Source organism: Notolepis coatsorum, assembly GCF_963971535.1.
Source record: "Notolepis coatsorum genome assembly, chromosome: 11".
In the NCBI taxonomy this organism is placed as follows: Eukaryota; Metazoa; Chordata; class Actinopteri; order Aulopiformes; family Paralepididae; genus Notolepis; species Notolepis coatsorum.
The window spans coordinates 25,637,675-25,659,460 of NC_140175.1; the positions used below are offsets into that span (position 1 = coordinate 25,637,675).

The following is a 21,786-nucleotide window of genomic DNA, read 5'->3' on the forward strand; positions in this document are numbered from 1 at the left end:
CTGGCACCCCTCCCCCCACGGGAACTCAACCTTTCTCACAGAATATGGACACGCATATTATTCTTGAACGTAAACACACACACACACACATGCACGCACGTACGCACACACACATACACACTCTCGCAGTCTGTTCAAGAATAAGGCCTGGATGAGCGAGGTCAACAGGAGTTCTTCATGTCAAGGAATGGCGAGATGGCATGGTCCAAGATACCTTTTGAAACAGAAGGCTGTGCTCAGAACATCATCAAAATAACTCCTGAAAGAAACAGCTTTCGAACACAACACAAGGGTTAACAAACCCCAAACACAGGGCTACAATGAATATATTAGCTAACTAGTTGTTGTTGCTAGCTAGCTAGCTATTGGGAAAGTTGGTAGCACCAGTGCCATCAGTGGAAAGGTTAGTCTGAAGCCCTGCCCAAAGACCAAATCTTACCTTCCCATTCAAAAGTTACATTTTCGCTCTACTGTCTCTATCTACATTTTTGCTCTACTGGATGGTGGCCATCTTGGATTTCTGGGTCAAATTTATGTCATAGAGTCAAACTGATGTCAGAATTGGAATTGTCATGGTTGACTTACACAAAAAAGTGTATTCATACATGATTCTAGGTGCTCTGGATCAAAAGTACATTTTTCAAGATGACACATTTGTCATCTGACAAAAAATGCCGGGATTTTTGGGAGGGACACAGGGGCTAAATATTTTATAAAAGGTCCATAGAAGTCAAATCAATCATCAAAACATCTTAGCCAGAGAATGGTCACGGAATTTTGGTTCTTGACCAAACTAAGAGCACAGTCGTCTGGTAATCCGGAGGTTCCCGGTTCGATTCCCGCTCCTCCCGGGCAGTGTGTCGACGTGTCCTTGAGCAAGACACTTGACCCATAACTGCTCCCGATGTGCAGGTTGGCACCTTGCATGGTTGCCTCCACCATCGGTGTGTGAATGGGTAAAATGTGAGGAACAAATTGTAAAGCGCTTTGGATAAAAGCTGCTATATAAAAATGCAGCCATTCAAGTCCTGTGTTTCTGTCTGCGTAGGTTTTCAAGGAGCTGCCCAACACTGTGGACGAAATAGACGCCATGCTGAACGAGGAGCGGTCCCTGGCTTCGTTCTACACTGGGCTCAATGTGAATGTAAGGGCCCCTTTCTTCCTGCTGTGTTCAGTGGACCCTTTTTTTTTATGTTTCAATCTTATATTCGTTGACGATCATCATATTTTGGGTAATGTGATAACAGGCGGTAAAACGACTAGAGCGTTGTTTTGGAAAGCTGTGAGCGTTGGTGTTAGCAGCCCTTCAAAGCTTTGTTTACAGACTTTCTGAAATAACACATTTTTGAAAAGCTAACATACCACACGTCTGGTGTGCAATTATGCTATAAACAGGGTATCTGCAGGGTATTAAAGTCTTAAATTCATAATTCTTCAATTTAAGGCCTTAAAGGGTATTCCAAAAAAGTCTTACATTTAATTTGCACATGTTTGGGGGGGCAGCCCAGCTGTCGGGAGATGAAATAATATTAAATGTTTTTGTATTCAAGGTGAGAACTTGTATGGAACGCGGGAGAATTTAAATTGCCGCGCAAGTGCAGCCACCAGTTCAGTCTTTTTATTTATTTATTTATTGCTAGTATGGTTGTGAAATTGGTATTACATGGGTGGTATTAAAAAGGTCTTAAAGTCTTGTTGAACCCTGCAGATCCCCTGATAACATATAAACTGTAAAACTTAATTGAATAGCCTACCATATCTGAAATGTGGGCAATTGTCATGCTACTTTTTTTTTTTATAAGTATTTTTATTGCACATTACTTTAGTTACATTCCATATTGATGCACACATGCAATCTTATTTTTTTCTTGTTCAAAAACAATTGTCCAGCGGCATATAACAAAAAATATTCAAAGTAAGAATAAACATTCTCTTTCTTTTGGCGGGTCCATGCATACATATAAACAGGATAGTTAAATAAGCTAGATTTTTGCTGGGAAATAAAAAAAAAAGAGACCAAAAAAATAAAAATAAAAAACAGAGCATTAGAAAAAGGCCAAAAGCCAAGACACAACAGCGATTATACCTTCAGTTCAGACATTACTGTAATATGAGTGACCTTTTGAACTTATATTTCATTTTATATATCATTAGAAAAAGGCCAAAAGCCAAGACACCACAGAGATTATACCTTCAGACATTGCTGTAATACGAGTAACATTTTGAACTTATATATCCTCTTCATCCTCCCTCAGACCCTTTAAGTAGTCCAACACCGGTCCCCATTGTCATGCTACTTACTTGAATTTTAATTGTACATGGAAATAACCACAAGAAATACTTCCGGTGTGCGTGCCACTCTGTCCTCTGTTTTCCCCTTTATCCACCTTCCTCTCTGATGATGTGTTGATGTTAAGAATTCTACACGTCATCTAATTTCCATCGCCGGTTCCCAGGTCGTGGAGGAGTACAACAAGAGAGAGCAGGAGAACAAACACCTCGAGAAGGAGCTGGGGGAGAAGAGCGAGGCCCTGAACACGTTCAGACAGAACATATCACAGGTACACTCCTACTTTGCCCAGCGAGCAGTCCGGCCATCGGACACTAATCAGACATGAGCCCAGACCGGCTGACGACTCGACGTGAATAGAGTTCTTGCGCAGAAGGTTTAGAAGGCCCAACAGTCGCTATGAGAGATAAATCAACAAACATTTTATCACCTACCACCAATTGGTTCAACTCCCTGGACTCCACCATTACTAAGTTTTACTGGAAGAATAAAAAAGCAAGAATTAATTTAACCACCCTTCAAAAAATAAAAAAAATAATGAAGGAGGACTTAAAGCACCTAACTTTCTCAACTATTATCTGGCCAACCAATTAATATACATCTACAAATGGATTCACCCTACCCAACAATACAACCCATGGGAAGACATTGAGAAGGACGTGTGCATGGAAATCTCACCACAAGATCTGCCATTATTTAGCACAAGCATAAAACATCACTCTTGTTTTAGGAATACAGTCATTTCCACAACTCTGACAGCCTGGTGGAAAGCCAACAAAATCACTGGTAACACACTAACCCCCTGTAAATACACCCCAATCTGGCACAACCCTGACTTTCAACTCGGCAAATCACCCATATACTTCCCAGCTTGGAAACACAAAGGCATTATTCATCTTCACCACATCTTCACAGACAACAGCCTAATCACTTATCAAGATTTGACTGAAGGATACGGCATTGGGACAGACCAACACTTCCAATTTCTACAGCTGAAATCAATTTTGCAATAAAATATTAACACTACACAGAATGATCTTGAACCACCTCCAATTATATTAGTGTGACCGGTGTGATCTCGCTCTGCATTGTTTCGATTCGACCCCTGTTAAGGGATCGCCCTGAGTTCAACCCCGGTCTCCCGCGCCGCGGGCGGCATCACAGACCACTGTACCAAGAGGTGAATTCACTTCTTGCTATTGGGTCTGGATGCCTCTGGGGAGTGAGTTTACTTGCTGTACCGCTTAACGTCCACAGCCATTTCACTATACAAGTCCCTTGTGACTGTGGATAGACATGCGGTACCTCCGTTACATTAGCAATGAATAAAATAACATCACAGAAGAAAATATTTTCAAAAATATACAAAATACTGGCAAGCGCAGCCACTACATTCCATCTCCCCTTCACAAAATGGGAACAGGACTTTGCTTTCTCTCCCAATGCCGTATCCTGGGAACAAATTTGCACCAACACATTCACAATGACTAACAACACTAACCTTCAATTAATCCAATATAAGGTGTTACACAGAGTACATATCACACAGCACATGATGTTTCAAATGGGATTTGCAAGCACAGATGTATGCTCCCATTGCACCCTCAACACCCCAGACAACTATTTCCATGCCACCTGGCTCTGCCCACCTGTTCAAGACTTCTGGAATTCCGTCATCAATACACTATCCCGGGTCATGAGCTGCAGCATTCCTCTCTCCCCCTCCCTCTGTCTACTTGGGGATACTACTGCTATCAATGTATTAGTCCAGAACACCAAACCCCTACTCGTTTCTCTAGCTGTTGCCAACAAAACTATCCTCTTAAACTGGAAGACAAGAAAAAATTTGAATACTGGGCAATGGTTGGGCCTTCTCTCAAATTACATATCACAGGAAACAATCTCAACCATGGATCACATCGAAGTCTCACAATTTAATAACATCTGGGAATTGCTTGTGGATAATCTAGGCTCCTAATCATAGGAGATTGACCTGTGAGCCATCCACTCCATAACCCACCCTTCTTCTCTCAATCCCCCTCCTCACCCGCTACTTTACTTACTCCCCTCTCTGCCCCCCCCTTTCATGTGTATTCGTTGTTGTTCTTCATTGTCCTTAGTTGTAATTTGTTTGTCAATGTCTAGTCTGAGTTCCACCCCTCCGAGAGGGCAATGAAATATATATTTTTTAATATTTTTCTTATTTTACTACCCTTTTTGGTAGCACTTTATAATAACACCCTGTTATAATACATTTATAAGGTATTTGTAGATAATGAACTAATCATGAACAAACCATTTATATACATTCATAAATTATTATTAAATCATTTATAACTATTTGTATAACATTTACAAAGTATTAGGGCGGCTACGTGGCGCAGTGGGCAAGACGCTCGCAACGAATGCTGGAGACTAGGCTCGAACAGAATGCTTCCTGTTCGAGCCCCGCTCTCCACATTGCTTTCAGTTTAGCTGGTCGTCCACAGTAATACACATTAGTCTCTAGTCAGGCAGCGTGAGATACTGGTAGGGTCCCTCCGGTTGTAGGCCAGCAGGGGGAGGAAATGTTCGAATGCAAAGTCTGGATCAACGGGGACTCAATAAGCTCCTGCTACGGGAGTCGGTACATTACTCCCTTGATCGGCAGACGAAAGCAGCAGCTGTAATCCAAGTATGCGTGCAGCATAGGTGAAAGCCGGCCAGCCTCTCCGAGAGACGCGCTCGAGTGATGTTCCTCACGGGTAAATCCCACACAGTAGTGGGGTGTAGACGATTCTCCTCCGCTCCAACATCCACAGGACCAAAGCAATAATCCAGCTGGAAAGGGCTCTGCATTCACCGGTGTAGATTCTCCGGTGCGCGGTACTTCACATTAACTAGGTCGAACTTGACGTTATTCTACTAAGCTCTGACACCTTTACTGTCCTATTCGCACGCGGTTATAAGTGCTCTATTTAGACGCACGGTTGCTCACTTCACTTGGTCGTTGACTCGTGATGAAGGCTTTACGTTTGAGGGTAACACGTTTCTAGGTTAACTAACTTTGGGTAACTAACTGCTGTATTCACCTGCGCCGTATTTATACGTTAGGTGAACAAACTAGTACCAGCCTTATTCCTGTCTCGTATTCTTGCGCAGAGCCGTTCATGTGCAGGCATGTCTTCGGCGGTGACTTTGAACTCGGCATTGGGGGTATGGCAGTGGCGCCTAGGGGACCGCTGTCCAATAGGAGAACGAAATATTATGGTCTGTACTAGGTTAAAGGGATATTCTGTGTATATGTACAAAGAATACACAAGGGATATCAGACGATATACAAATATTATGCAATATATATCAAGTAGTAAATATATATATTCGGTTTAATCTGATCCTTCGTAACAGTGGGGATCGGGCGTTGTGGACAGCGACTCCTACAGGTCGGTTGGTGCGCCTGCGCAGTAGAATCAGGAAGCGACGGGGGTGGACCCCCGACGCTGAAAGATCGAGCCGCGCAGGTGAAAAGATGCGACGGCTGTTACCTCGAGTATCGGAGGGGACTCGTGCTATGTATGACTTAGTCCACATTGCAGCCGGCTTGTGGGAGGCAAGAAACAACGTTCGAAGACAGGGGAGGGTTGAATTGGACCATATGAAAAATTGGGATGGGAGAAAAATAGAAAAATAATGTCTTATTACCTTATTAAAAGCGTGGGGCAGGAGCAGCACGGATAACTTCGTTCTGCATGTATCGTGCTTCCATTCAAACAGACGGCAACACGCGTGACGTCAAGTCTCACTCGCGTGAGACTTCCTCTCTAGATACTCTTCAATACCTGGCCAGGGTACTCCTGGGTCCTAGTGCCCCCCCACGTCATGCACATGTATTTTATATGTTAATAAAATTGCATTTATCTTTAGTCCTAATTCTGTCACTGTTTGATGTCACAAAGAAGGGTGTATCCGAAAGCTGTCTACAACATTTGTAACATGTGATGAAAAAGTAAACGAATAATTAACTGTATTAGACATTTGTTAATGATGAATAGGCTTCACTTTAGATTAGGGCACACAATAGCATCTGCAAATGATTTATAGATGTTTTATGAATGTCTTAACAAATCATTTGTTGAACATGAAAAATAAATGGAGATACAGTATAGTCGTTTTTTCATATCAATTTTTCAAAGCATCTACAAATGTGTTACTACACATTAAACAACATTATTTAATGATGAACAAATCAAGTACAAACAATGTTGATAATGAGTTATAAATAATGTAGAACTAATCTGTAAATGTTATACAAATATAGTTATAAATGATTTAATAATCATTTATGAATGTATATAAATGGTTTGTTCATGATTAGTTCATTATCCACTAATGCGTTATAAATACTTGGTAAATGTTATACAAATATAGTTATAAATGATTTAATAATCATTTATGAATGTATATAAATGGTTTGTTCATGATTAGTTCATTATCTACAAATACCTTATAAATGTATTATAACAGGGTGTTATTATAAAGTGCTACCCACTTTTTATTTAATTTTGTACTGTAAATAGTTAAAATGTATAATAAATAATAAAGTTGTCCCCCGAAGAGGGATGGAGGATGGAGTGCCCTCAAAAAAGGGCAAATTCTTTTTTTGATCAATTGGTGTTTTTTTTGTTTTTACTGGATCTTACAAACAAGCCACATGAACAGTAATATCATACTTTTTCAGTGTTTTACCTACTCTACCACTGCACAGAAATTAGGCTTTTTCTGCGGTTGTCAATGGTTACAGGCAGCCATGTCAGATGCAAGATAACAAAAAATATATATAATAATACAAACATCCAGTGCAAGGCCTCTATTGCCTTTTCCTTCAACCCAAATCTAAATTGTGACACGTGGTAGACTTTCCCCGACACTTTGCAGGTGCCGTCAGTTGTATGTTATGTGTATTGTGTGTATCTGGTATCTGTATTGTGGGTATCTGGTATCTGTATTGTGTGTGTGTCCCCTTGTTTGCTTGTATTTCTGTGGACATGAGTAAACCTTCTTAAATGTGTGTCTTGCAGGCCAAAGAGAACTGGCTTAATCCTCTCAAGCAGCTCATTGATCAAATCAACGCGAGGTTCAGTGTTTTCTTCAGCTCCATGCAGTGTGCCGGAGAGGTGGATCTGCACTCTGAGCACGAGGTAGGAATTAAGTGTAGTCACGATGGCAGAGCGATCACAACGCGAAGGGGGGGGGGGGGCGCCACCCGGTGGTTAGAGATTGTCCTGTACCCGAATGTTAAAGCGGACATGCATTATAAATGCCTTTTTTCTGTGTTTAGCATGGTTTTATAGTTATACAGGTTAGTATCAATGCGTCTGTGTCTCTAATTACCATATTGACTCATCAGTCTAGTCTCGAGTTCACAAGATCCTCCCTCACTCAACTAAGCTGTTCTGATTTGACGGTTTCTGTGACGTTAATATAGCATTGATTTGCATAGCTCTGCCCCTGGTTGTACTCACCTCCACCGCCCACATCAACCATTATAGTGCAGAGACCAGAGACCGCATTGTAACCCGACACTTCCTCAAACGGGGTTTGACAGGCCGAGAACGAGGGGGAGAGAGAGAGAGAGGGACGGCGGGAGGGACTGCAGAAGTGTGTGTAAATGTGTGTGCGCCATCTCCCTCGTCGGGGACACACACACACACACTTGACTGCGTGTGTGTCGGGGACCTAGGCATAGTGTAACCCGACACTTCCTCAAACATGGTTTGACAGGCAGAGAACGAGGGAGGAGAGAGAGGGAGAGGGACGGCGGGAGGGACTGCAGAAGTGTGTGTAAATGTGTGTGTGCCATCTCTCCCTCGTCGGGGACACACACATACACAAACTTGACTGCGTGTGTGTCTGGGACGCATCTCTCTTCTCTCTCTCTCTCCCTCGTCGGAGCATTACACACAAACTTTACTGCGTGTGTGTCGGGACGCATCTCTGCTCTCTCTCTCCCTCTCTCTCTCGCTTGCTCGTTCTCTCTCGCTCTCTCTCGTATGTATCACGCTGTGTGGGTGACTGTCACTGAAAGCGCTTATGGGCGGAGCCCATCCAATAACGGGCTGAAATCCTGAGGCTGGAAAATTGTGCTTTTGAGTACTCCATTAGAAATATAAAACAATGATTTTTTTTTTTTTTTTCAATAAACCTTACAGATGTCTTCCATAGACTCACAGGAATTGTGTAAAGTTGCCCAAATAGTGCAAGGAATAGCAATGCATGTCCCCTTTAACTGGTTTGACGCCTGTGACTGGAAATGGTGAGCAAGACACTAGGGCTGTACCGAATGTAATTTTTTAACATTCGAAGCTTCGATCGAAGTATTCGAACGAAGCTTCGAATGTCTATAAAAAATAATTACTTCAAAAATAAATAAAATAACTTTTTTTTTTTTAACTAAATCCTCAATTTGAAATAAGTGATTAATCTGATTAAATTAGTATTTTTCTTTTATTAAATCGACTTTCTTTAATGAATATAACTCATCAGTTTCGTCAACATAAATAATCCAATAAGGGCACGGTTGGTATGAAAGTGATGGTGACGTCTTATATTATAATATTAGTGTAGCCTAATCTTTAACTGCAACTGTGAAGAAAACCCCCATTGGTTTAAACCAGGGGTCTCAAACTCAATTTACCTGGGGGCCGCTGGAGGTAGAGTCTGGGTGAGGCTGGGCCGCATCAAATATTCCACAAAAAAAGGGTTTCAAGTATTAAAAAAAAAAAGTACAACTGATCCAATCTTCTCAATCTTTAGCAATAACATTTCAGAACATGAACAGTTCTTCAGAACATGAACGGTTCTTCAGGCTTCTCAGTGGTGTCAGTGGACTCATCCATAGCTATGGAAATGCACTGCATTTTTTTTATTCTATCACAAAGCTGTTTATAAAAAAAATAGGTAAAAACCATATTATGCCTTTTCATCAATAAATAAATGCCCCAACATTTTTTATAGATTGGGGGCCCCACATTTTTTAATAGATTGGGGGCCCACAAATTGATTCTTTCATGGGGCCCAGAATCTCCAGCTACGCCCCTGGCTGGGACTTTTTCCGTCCATTCACCTTTGAATTGCAGTCGACTTTTCTTTTACTGACCATCTTTGAAAATGCCATATTTTTCTGCTGGCTGCCTGCTGGCGAAAATAGGCTAATAGCTACATTTATCTCACAGAGATAAAACTGGGAGTGAGTTTACTGTAGATGCGCAGCGCTGTCAACTCTGCTCCGACTTGAACTGACTGAAAGAGAGACGACATGCAGTCCGTGAAGACCCGCCCTACTCCCCTACTCTGCCTCTGATTCGCAGACTGTGGGTGAGGGGGAAAAACGCTGATGGGACGCGTATGTGATTGGACCAGACTCGTACACAGACAGACGGTGGCAGTGCAGGCGGACAGCGCGCAGCACTGCTCGCAGAGGAGAGATAGCGAGGATGCATTTGCTTCCACTTTACTTGATATCATATCACTCCGGAATCACGTTTCAACCAAGTCACTAACATAACGTTGCTGTCATGAGCCTGCGCTATGGTAGCCTACAAGTGATCAAATAAATAAAACTTCCAACTCTCGCGCAACGACTCGGCAAACAGTAGTGCACGGGCCGCATTAACACTACACTTTGATGTCCGCGGCCCGCGGGCCGCGAGTTTGAGACCCCTGGTTTAAACAGATTGAAAAAAAAATTATAATAATAAAAAAAAAAATTATAAAAATTTGAATGTTGATTTAGAATTCGAATGTCAACATTATGATCGAAGCTTCGAAGCATTCGGTACAGCCCTACAAGATACCGATGTCTAGTCTATTTTCAGTGCAAGCCGTGAGATTAGAAGACCATTGTTGAGTTATAATCATGAGATCTTAGGTTTGTTATAATGAAGAGATGATATGACACAGGCGATAGCTTTCGAGTCCGTGCATCCTTTATTTAACTCCCCCCCCCCCCCCCCCCCGTCACACATCAAGGTTCCTACCGCACAAAGGTTCCTATACAAATATAACCTAATACTACATCTCCCTTCCTAGGATAAATAACTTTCCCTGAATTTAGGATAAATAACTTTCCCTGAACTTATAACATGACAGTCTCAACAATCAACCATAGTAGCTAAATATAACTAACTAATAATATTTTCCGCTTCTTCTGTATAAGGTTATTTGCAATTATACAACACATTAGAATGGTAACTTAACTTCTTTCTTAGAGAAGGGTGGGGTAGACTGCTCACTGTTTTTTTTTTTTTTTTTTTTTTTATTATTATTATTATTAGGGACTTAACTACGCGTGCACACAAAGTCCTTTAGGTGCCCTGGAGGGCCCCTCACTCTAGGTGGGTATCGTCTCTCAGTCATTAAGCTCTGTGGCTGCCGCTGCTGTTGGTTTTGAGTCACTTTAGCGACCACTACATCTGTTTCACGGTTCACCCATGGTGTCGTCTCAGGTAAGTCGGTTTCAGAATCTGGAGCCACCAGGGTTGGGGAGAGGTGAGACCTGTTTCTCCGTAGGGTACCTCCTCCGGGTGTCTCCACAAGGTAAGACCTGGGTGTGCCTGCCATAGACACCACTGTGCCTCGCTCCTTAGTGTCTCTGATCCACACATGTTCACCCGGTTGGATGAGGGGCAACTGATGTGTTCTGTGTCTTCGATCGTAGTTCAGTCGCTGTTTTTGTCTGTAAACTTGTTCTGTCCTTCTTAGTTTCTCTGTGTCGGCACATCTTGGTTTTAGTTGGGACGGGATGACAGGAACAAGAGTTCTGATTTTTCTCCCCATGAGAAGCTCCGTGGGACTGAATCCGTTTGCGAGTGGGGCGTCGCGGTAGGCCATTAGAGCAAGGTAGGGATCACTTGACTTTTTGATCAGACTTTTTATAGTTCTCACTGCGCGCTCTGCCTCCCCATTGCTCTGTGGAAAGCGAGGACTGGATGTCACATGGCTGAAACACCAGTCCTGTGAGAACTTGCGGAAACACTCTGATGCATACTGTGGGCCATTGTCCGTGCGGACCTCCTCTGGGATCCCGTGACGAGCAAATATTGACTTTAAATGCTGGATCATTGCCTCTGATGTTGTGGATGTCAGTTTGGCGACTTCCACATATCTGGAATAATAGTCAACGATGACTAGGTAGTGTTGGTTGTTGTTTTGAAACAGATCTGCTCCGACAGTGGACCATGGTCTTGTTGGGAATTCTGTTGACATCATCGGTTCTCTTTTGTTCACCCTCTCACGTGCACATGTGTCACAGTTCTCTACCATCTTTTGCAATTCCTTGCTAAGGCCTGGCCACCATACTGACCTTTTAGCCCTCTCCCTACATTTTGTTATCCCGAGATGTCCTTCGTGCAGCTTTTCCAGTATGTCAGCTCTGAGTGCTGCTGGGATGACTATTCTCTCCCCCTTTAGCATCAGTCCATTTTGCACCGTGAACTCTCCTGAGAGTGGCAGGTAGGGCTGAATCACGCATTCTATGGAGAACTTATCTGGCCATCCTTCCACACAGTACCTCTTAAGCTGGCATACTATGGGGTCATTGTCTTGGTGTGTTTGGATCTCTCTGAGCCTTTTCTCTGTAGCGGGCAGGCTTGTCATGATGGAGTCGACATACAGGTTTATTTCTTCCTCTTGTAGCCCGTCTGCTGTGCTGCTTACAGGAGCTCTGGAGAGCTCGTCTGCTGTCGCGATGTTTTTGCCCGCCACATGTGATATGGTGTAGGAGAACCTCATCAGTCTCATCCTAAGCCGTTGTATGCGTGGTGGAAGTTGGTCTAGGGTCTTCGAGCCTAGCAGAGGGACCAGAGGTTTGTGGTCTGTCTCAATGTGGAAGTCTTTCCCAATGAGGAATTCCGCAAACTTCTCACAGGCCCATGTGGAGGCCAGTGCCTCCTTTTCTATTTGAGCGTATCTCTGTTCGGTGTTGGTGAGGGCTCGCGAGGCATACGCCACCGGTTTCCATGCTTGTTCAGCTTGCCTCTGGAGAAGGACTGCACCCAGCCCATATGACGAGGCATCAGCGGAGACCAAGGTTTCTGCGTTTGGGTCGTACAGTGTCAATCCAGGGGGTGTAGTCAGTTGTTTTTTTATATTAACGAAGGCCTCCTGTTGTGGGGGCCCACATGTTTGACCTCTAGCAGATCTCTGAGTGGAAGGGTCTTCTCCGCCAGGTGAGGCAGAAACTTTCCAAGATGATTTACCATCCCCAGAAATCCTCTCACTTCTCTGACGTTCCTCGGTTCTTTCATGGCTTTCACTGCGTACACTTTGTCTGGGTCTGCGCTCACCCCTGACCCCTCGATGACCTGTCCCAGGTACTTGATTTTGCTCTTGGAGAACTCACATTTTCCAGCATTGAGCGTGACCCCTGCCTCCTGGAGTCGTGTCAGTGCTGTGCGTAACCTCTCATCATGCTGTTGTTGTGTGGCTCCCCAGATGAGCACATCATCCATCTGACACACAACGCCTTCCAGACCCTCTAGGATTTGTGTCATGCGCCTCTGAAAGTGCTCTGGTGCAGACGATATTCCAAAGCACATGCGGTTATACCGATACCGTCCAAATGGTGTCATGAAGGTGGTCAATAGCGATGACTCCTTTGACAGTGGAATCTGCCAGAAACCTGAGTTTGCATCCAGCTTAGAGAACACTCTGGCTCCGGCGAGCTGTCCCAGTGTGTGTTCAACTGAGGGAAGTGGATGCCTCTCCCTCTTGACAGATTTGTTCAGTTCAGTGAGGTCTGTGCATATTCTCACCTTTCCCGTAGCCTGCTTGGGAACCACCACCATTGGTGCACACCAGTCCGTCGGCTGTTCCACCTTTGAAATTACTCCCTGTTGCTCCATGTTTTTTAGTTCTTCCTTTACTTTTGGTAGGAGAGGGAGGGATATCCGCCTAGGAGTGGAGACAGAAAAGGGCTTAGCCCCTGGCCTTAATACAATATTGTATTCTCCCTGCATTTTCCCCAGACCATTGAAGAGCTTTGGGAATTCTCCCATAGTGTAGATTAAAGCATTCACTTGGTTTTCTTCTGCTTGGGTTTCTAATCCCGACGCAATCCGAAATCGATCGAATCTTTTTATCCATTTTGTCCAGTCTTCTGCCTTGAAAGTGAATTTCTCTGGCGGGGGAACCTGAAACTGGCTCATACTTTCGCTTTCGCGCTGTTGGGCTCGCACTGCTGTCTCTAAACTCAAACTCAAACTGTACTAACGTTACTGTAGCAGCCTACTCTAAAGTCTATACTACTTAGTTAACGCTATATCTAATGTTCAATCCCACATCTGACACCATGTTGAGTTATAATCATGAGATCTTAGGTTTGTTATAATGAAGAGACGATATGACACAGGCGATAGCTTTCGAGTCCGTGCATCCTTTATTTAACTCCCCCCCCCCCCCCCCCCCGTCACACATCAAGGTTCCTACCGCACAAAGGTTCCTATACAAATATAACCTAATACTACAACCATCAGAACTGGATAAACGGGGACTTCCGGTGACGTCATGTGCTAGACGGCATCGGTACAGATGGGCTCCGTCAATTTAACAAACGATTAACTAACATAACTAATTAAAACTCTGCAAAAGTGCACAAACTCCACATGACATCGTGCGGCAGACTCGGAGGGCATAGCTAAACAAGACGACTCGAAGGATAGAGGAGTAAAATTGAGACAACAACCTCAATCCCCCGGGGGAGAAGTAGATGAAGCTAGCAAAGGTAGCAAAGTGGAACACGCTGAAATTTGCTTGGATGCTAAAATGATACTGGTGGAGATGGAGAAATTGAGGGATGAAAACATGGAAGGACACCGTCGGACTAGAGCGTCGTTGATGAAGCTGGAACTAGCAATGCAGGTTACGAGCACGACCGCAGTCAAAATATTTTCCCCCTCCTTCATGACTCGCCAAAAGAATCCCTTGGGTTTTTTAAATGTCATGAGATTGAAATGCCTCTTCTACACTGCTTCTACATAGCCTGCCATCTGAGTCGTGTCTCAATATTAACCTTTTAATAGAGCTTGGATGGCAAAAAAAAGTTGTATTGTGCTGTACTTGTGCTGTATAATGACAATAAATTTGAACCTAATCGAATCTGGATAATATGTAGGGATGTCCCGATACCACCAAGTACAATTACAAGTACTTACATTTGCGTACCTGCCGACAGTGTATGGATATGAGTAATTAATAATAGCATTACAGTTCTAACAATCTTTTCAACCTCATCAGATGTTCCTCACTTTCTGATTGTAACAAATTAGATATACAACATGACGCTGTCTCTGACATTTTAAGTTAAAGTAATATCACATTTTTAAAGGGGAACTATTTAGCAATTTTTTTGACTATTTGGGCAATTTTACACAATTCCTGTGAGTCTATGGAACACATCTGTAAGTTTTTTTTTTTAATCAAGTACTGTAGAGCACCACTTTCTGCCCTTCAAGATTCCAAGCTGTTTTTGGCTGGGCTCCGCCCATACTCGCAATGCACTTTGAGTGACAGACAGTCACCCACCTGCACTGGCATATATCTTTCTTTGGGGGAGAGAGAGAGAGAGATAGTCAAGTCAAGAGTTTTAATTGTCACGGCATACAGGTATACAATGAAATGCGGGTGGTCTTGCCCGCAACGATGTGCAATACAGTGGTACAACATATAATAGAATCAAAAATGAAAAAACAACATTGTGCAGTAAACAGGTAACAGGTAACATGGAGTGACATCTCGGTATCTGTACATAGTTATTTACAGAGCATATGGGACATGCTAGTTAGCTGCAATACACTGTTCCTGTTATTCTAATTTAAAGTGTCCTTTCCTTTGGCCATAAGTGTGCGTGTGTGCGACATGAGTGTGTGCCCGCTCATGTTAAAGTGTTAAGTGGCTGCTCGTGTGTGAGCGTGCACAGCGTGCGTGTCGTGTGTGTGTTCATGTGTGCTTGTGTGTGGATAGTTCAATGTTCTGAGCACTCAATGTTCATTGTTCATGGCTCTGATGGCCTGGGGGAAGAAGCTGAGCCTAAGCCGCTCTGTCCTAGTAGCTGGGGTTCGCAGGCGTCTGCCTGACCTCAGCAGCTGAAACAGGCTGTTATTGGGGTGGTGAGGGTCCTTCATTATCCTGCAGGCTCTGGATTTGCACCTCTTGTTGTATAGAACCTGCAGGGGGGGTAGTGCAATACCCGTGGTACGCTCGGCTGAGCGCACCACTCTCGGATAGAGAGGGACTAATTAGTTTAGCCGCGGGGGGCATAATCCCACGGGACAATGCATTGGTAACTTCAAATGACAATATATATACCCCCGTGAATATTAGTGCACGGATCGGAATACGGGCGCGCGCTATGATATTTTGCCACAGGTTGACGGTGATAACAGCGAGTGCTGATACGAGAGCGAGTGAGAGAGAGCGCGAGAGAGAGAGCTCCCCCCAGTCCCATTACCTCCCACCTGTTCTAGTTCTGTGTGTGATTCACGGTGTGTGTGAACGGCTGAAGGTCTCTGCTGTCGAAACCACTTCCGCATTATTTGCACTCGCTGCTCATATAAACGTATCACAGTTGATTATGGGCGGGCGGTGGCAGATCAGAATTCTTACACGTCACCGATCCGCTAAATTCAGAATGGCTTGGTTTAGTGGGGGAGGATCTTGTCTCCGCTGAACTGGAGGAATGCGCCAAAATGGGAATTTGAGACCTAGACACAGTGTTGGTACAACCCCACATTGCTAGAAAACAATGCTAAACACTGGAAAAGGCCATTTATAAGAGAGTTCCCCTTTAACATTCAATCGTGTTTTCCTGAACAGAGTACATGAGCACGGTGTGTACAGTATGTACTAGCTTCTTCAATCAAATAATATCTCTTTTTTTTTAACACTAACCTTCTTACTGTCCTATACTCTACCATGCACTCTTACTATACGAATATGTCTTATGTCTATCGTCTATGCACTCAATACTGCAGCACTGTTTGATGAACATTGTTACTCAGCTGAAAGAGGTGTACCCTTCCTGCTGACTTGTCGTACAGAACTTGTAAGTTGCTTTGGATAAAAGCGTCAGCTAAATGACTTAATGTAAATGTTAGGGCTGTCAGTTTATCGCGTTAATTAGATTAATTAATTACACCGCAAATTATCGCGTTATGAAAATTAACTAAAGTAATTACAAAAAGAATAAATAAACAATTTAAATAATAAAAAAAAATTAACCTCATTCATTCCATAAGAACGTAGAATACACATTTACAGACTTTTTTTTTTTATATGGTCCATTTGCATGTTCTTGGTATCTGATTCTAGGGACATCTATGGATCTCAGGGAATGTATTCCCAGTGTCAGAAATACTGTGTCTGTTACTTAGCTTGAGTAAATTCTAATGAACCAAATGAGAATATCAATACATTTTTTTTTAATCTTTGACTGTGAATAACACCATGCTAAAATTGACCAGACCTGAAAAATCTAAGCAAATTAATAGATGGAAGATGATTAAACCGAAGGTTTTGTAGATACAGTACTGAATTCTGCCATCCGGACACATGCAATTTGAAATATGATTATAGAATATCAGGCATAAAATGGTTATGCGATTAAAATTAGAATAATTAATTACAAATCCTGTAATTAATTAGATAAAAAATGTTAATCGCCTGACAGCACTAGTAAATGTGCTCGCTATAGGTATTAAACGGTGTGTCTGCTTGCAGGAGGAGTACGACAAGTATGGGATCCGCATTCGAGTGAAGTTCCGCCAGAGCGACGAGCTCCACGAGCTGACAGCCGACCGTCAGAGCGGAGGGGAGCGCAGCGTGTCCACCATGCTCTACCTCATGGCCCTGCAGGAGCTCAACCGCTGCCCCTTCAGAGTGGTGGACGAGATCAACCAGGTCGTGCACACACACACACACACACACACACACACACACGGTCCCAAGTATAGGGAGGTGTAGTGGTTACGTCATTGCCGTTTTTCGTGTTCCACCCTCTGTCCAACGCAATGTATTTCCCCATTGCCCATTTCTAATTGTCCATCCAATTGTCTCGTTTAAAACAAATAAAGCATTAACATTTGCATGGTGTACCCTTCTGTGCTTATTCATCCACAATCTATACTGTAGCTCAACTTGAAAATATTCGCAATTAATCATACAAAAAAATCGCCAAATTTTATTTCAACCAAAAATGCTTAAACAATAATGTTAGTGATAAGAAGGGAACTCATTCTGTGCAAAAATGTAAAGCTTTTCCATTTCTATGCGGCAGAATTGTTACAATAGCCGATAATCCATTTTCCCAATGATAAATCCCTATACGGGTGGAACAACCAGTGACGTCAGACTACACCTCCCTATGGCTGCGGTCATGTATACTGTTTACTTTTACTCTTACTCATAGTATATATTCAGATTCTAATTCTTCATTGCCTATATTTATTGTAACGTATAATATACCGATAGGGGCATACAGACATACATCTGCACCTTTTATTTACACTTTCTTTTTCTCATATTTTTATATTCAGATCAAATTTGATTGCCTTTATTTACTATTACTATTACTATTAACCATTAACATTACTATTAATATGAACATATTAACCATTACTATTAACCATTACCCATTATTATTACTATTAATTAACCATTACCATTACTATTAACCATAATATTATTACTATTATCCATTTCCATTACTATTACCATTACTATTTACTTTAAGAAGAATCAAGACCGATCTTCTCTGAGACGGAGCAAAGCAAGTCCAAGTCTTAAATGAGTCAACTAGCCGTTCACACAAGCGATACTTAGTCCTCAAAGAAGTACGTTGATTTTAAAGAGGCTCTCGTGTAGAAATACGAGAGACAAGAAAAACGTGAGATGACACAGAAATATACAAGAAAATTACAACTCTACACATTACATAATAGATTGAAACAGTTTGGCTTATTGCCTTCATGCTGAGTATGACTCATGTCAGTATTATAGGGGGACCAAATATTGATTTTTCACCCACTCGCGTGCCTACAGGTAATAACGCAGTAGTTTTCATCCGTCTGCTTGCTCATGTACAGACTTCTGAATATGTGTATCTACTCTGCACAGGGAATGGACCCTGTAAATGAGAGACGGGTTTTCGATATTGTGGTCCGCACAGCATGCAAAGAGACCACCTCCCAGTACTTCTTCATTACCCCCAAAGTGAGTGTTTCTACTGTAAAACTTTGCTGTATTACTTTGTAATATATATATCGAATTAAAGCACTATTTCTTGCCTGGCGGTTGCCATTCATCCGTTCAGCGGTTCTCGAGTTACATGCCGATATGTGAGGCATGCGCCATAGTACACGGCAGACTTTAAAAAAAAGTGTATTACCACCCACGACTCCCGAGGCTCTAGCTCCGTCAATCATCTGGCGATCTCGATAATTATTGGACAGGGTTGTAACCAATGAGTGTGGCTTTCTTATGATACCCCACGTGCGGATGAGCGAATCAGGGATCTAGGTAAAAAACGCGAATGCATTGGAGTCTGAGAAAACTGAAACCTGCAAGTTTTTATATTTTTTATTTTTTACCAAAATCGCTCCTAATCACTCATTTCTGAATGGATTTTTATGAAATTTGGACATGTACTACAAAACCTTTGCATATTGCAACTACTACAGAAAAAAGTTCAAGTTCAGACCTATGTTACTCTATTTCATTAGCATTCAAAATGAATTCCCTTTATTGTATCATTAGCACTAAAAGTGAATTCCCTTTATTGTATCAGAAACTTCAGAATGTTATCTTTCAAAAGAGACCGGGCTCATGCATGTGTTATACGTATAAAGTATAGTATTCTGGTTTGCAAAAAAAGTATGCAGTCCTCAAGTGCAAGTTTAAAAATGGCCACTTTTCTACCCGCAGTTGCGTTTTAGGAAGTATGTCCACGTCCGTGCTTATTTGAAAGGATCTGCAATGGGAATTGACATCACATACGGGGGCCAGATACCACGCGGCCGTATTCTGTGCTCTTCTTCAACTCTCCTGCCCTCTGTGTTTTCCAGCTGCTGCAGAATCTGGACTACGCTGCAGAGATGACCATCCTTTTCATACATAACGGCTCCTACTGTCTTCCCCCCCAAAGCTGGAATGCAACAGCCTTCGTCAGGCGCCGCTCCCGAAGAAAACGTTAGGTCCAGCTATTTAGCCACAACCTAATGCAAATTCAGTGGGGTCAAGCTCCGTCTGTACACAAGCTGACTGAAGCTCACTGAAATCGACTTTGTGTGCACTGTGGAGTAAATTTCAGTTGGCTTCCTTCAGTCAGCTTGTACAGAGAGGTGCTGGTATGAAGAACAGCATGGACTCTGCCGATCAACAACGATGGTTCCAAACATCTGAAATGTTTAAGTTTAAACGTTTTTTAAATTATTTTAAAGTTTAATTATTGTTAGTGCAACTTCACTACCCCTTGTAGATCCTGTAACCACACCTTGTTCACAGCGTATTGGTGCCAATACTGATACCAAAACTACTATAATTTTTTCTATACCTTACTTTGCTGAGTTACGTGCATTGGCTTTGGTAGAGATGAACTACTTAGGTATCAAAATGTTGTATTGAATGACAGTGTTATTCTTTTTTTTCACAATATTGTTCAAAAAGTTCAAGTTGGAATGTTGGTTCCAATAAAATTTGTTTTGAAATAATTTTCTCTATGATGAATCTCTTCTCAAAATGCTTCAATCTTTTTACATTGCCAGATGCAATGGAACAACGTCCCTCTCGTATCCATGCATTTTGTGCATATGTCTGGTATGTTTTGGTTATATCTGTTTAAATCCACCATTTATACTGAATTAGTTTGAGACGTACATTTATAGAGTTAGTGTGTGCCTCTGCACATGCCACTTCCCATTCCTCTTCTGATAATTCAAGTTGTAAGTCTTCCCTCCAGGCATTTTATTTATACTTTGAGCTTTCTGATGAGTGATCCACCAGTAGGTTGTAGAATTCTGATATGATACCCTTTCTCACACTATTCCTTAACATCCTCTTTTCCATCTGTGAGCGTTTTGGTCTATCTAGTTTGCCCTCTTGGCTGACTCTTACAAAGTTTCTAATTTGGAGGTATTTAAAGAAATGTTTACCGTCAATGTCAAAGTTTGTTCTCAGCTCCTCAAAAAGACATCATGGCATCAGAGTCTGGCAAATACAGATTTTGGATTACTTTAAGTCCCTTAGAGGCCCATAGTTTAAATGATGCATCAGCTCTGCCTGGAGCAAAAAACTCATTACCCCACAGCGGACTGAACATACGGTTATCCTATAACCATAGTTATGAGTATAGCGAGCGCTCTGCACTCTAGTGGAACCACATCCCTTTATCAATCTAATACTGAATAATTTTCTCCACATGTACACACCATCCACCTGGCCACACCCACATCCTCTCCTCTACATAAGCGGGGTTGTGGCCATACTAACAGCTCCTTCCCAAGTCTTTCACCACCGAAGGCGAAGACCACAGGGTCCTCAGTGAGTCAGTGCAGAGCGCTCGCTATACTCATAACTATGGTTATAGGATAACCGTATGTTATATTATCATATAGCTTACGCTCTGCACTCTAGTGGAACACAGGAGCTGAGCAGAGCGGAAGCTCAACAAATGTACCCGCTGAGGCCCCCCACAACCATCAGAACCTGGGAGGACCCGAGTCCCCGGACCCCCCTAGAGGGGGACGGGAGGGAATCGGATCCGACTGCGAAGAGGGTTTAGCACCTCAACACACATGGTGAGCAGATCGTGGGATTTACCTTCACAGAAGGACCCGCGACCACTCAGGCGCGCATCCCACATGCCACTAGGGAACGAACGGGAAGAAAACCCCCGTTACAGCCCCCAATATCACGGGGTCAAAGGTCAAGAACCCAACCCTGTGGCAAGGCCGGAGCGCGGAGGAGGACCCAGCCCCAGGAACAGCCTTAGGGCCAGGACCCCCCCGAAAAAAGGGGCTCGGTGAGGTCAACGATGCCGTAGCATCGAGACCCCACCAGACGGTCACTGATGACATCACGCCCCCAAATCAAGAGTAGGCCCTTCCCCCCCCTTTGGCACGCCACCCTGAAGCACTCTAGCTTACTGCACCTGGTATTTCCAGGTGGTCCCCCATCCAAGAACTACCAGGGCCGAACCTGCTTAGTTTCCGAGATAGGGCGTGTCCAGGTTGCCATGGCCGTAAGCCCCAAGAGGCTACCCCCCCACAATACTGTGGGGCCAGACGGCGCGCCGGGGAGACGGTTGATCCCTCAATCCAGGCAACAGGCCAGAACTCGACCTGTGCCAGGAGCACTGCGGACTAGACAGGCACCTAAAGGGTCTACTGTAAGAACAGTACCCGGCGGAAGGGGTGTTCGGTATGCTGTGCACCATGTCATGACCTCAACAAACCCGACCCCTCCAGTGG

General features: G+C 43.2%; 1 protein-coding gene across 3 annotated transcripts in view; it reads left to right on the forward strand.

Moving 5' to 3' along the window:
- smc5 (structural maintenance of chromosomes 5) overlaps window positions 1-19,886 on the forward strand; it is a 72,403-nt gene extending 52,517 nt beyond the window's left edge. For all 3 annotated transcript variants that reach the window (XM_084324197.1, XM_084324199.1, XM_084324198.1), the window contains 6 exons: window positions 1,049-1,144; window positions 2,457-2,561; window positions 7,348-7,467; window positions 17,042-17,221; window positions 18,437-18,532; window positions 19,384-19,886. In XM_084324197.1, the coding sequence (XP_084180323.1) occupies window positions 1,049-1,144; window positions 2,457-2,561; window positions 7,348-7,467; window positions 17,042-17,221; window positions 18,437-18,532; window positions 19,384-19,512 (726 nt within the window). In that variant the 3' untranslated portion in view covers window positions 19,513-19,886. The remainder of the gene's footprint in view (window positions 1-1,048; window positions 1,145-2,456; window positions 2,562-7,347; window positions 7,468-17,041; window positions 17,222-18,436; window positions 18,533-19,383) is intronic.
- Window positions 19,887-21,786: the final 1,900 nt, after the last annotated feature.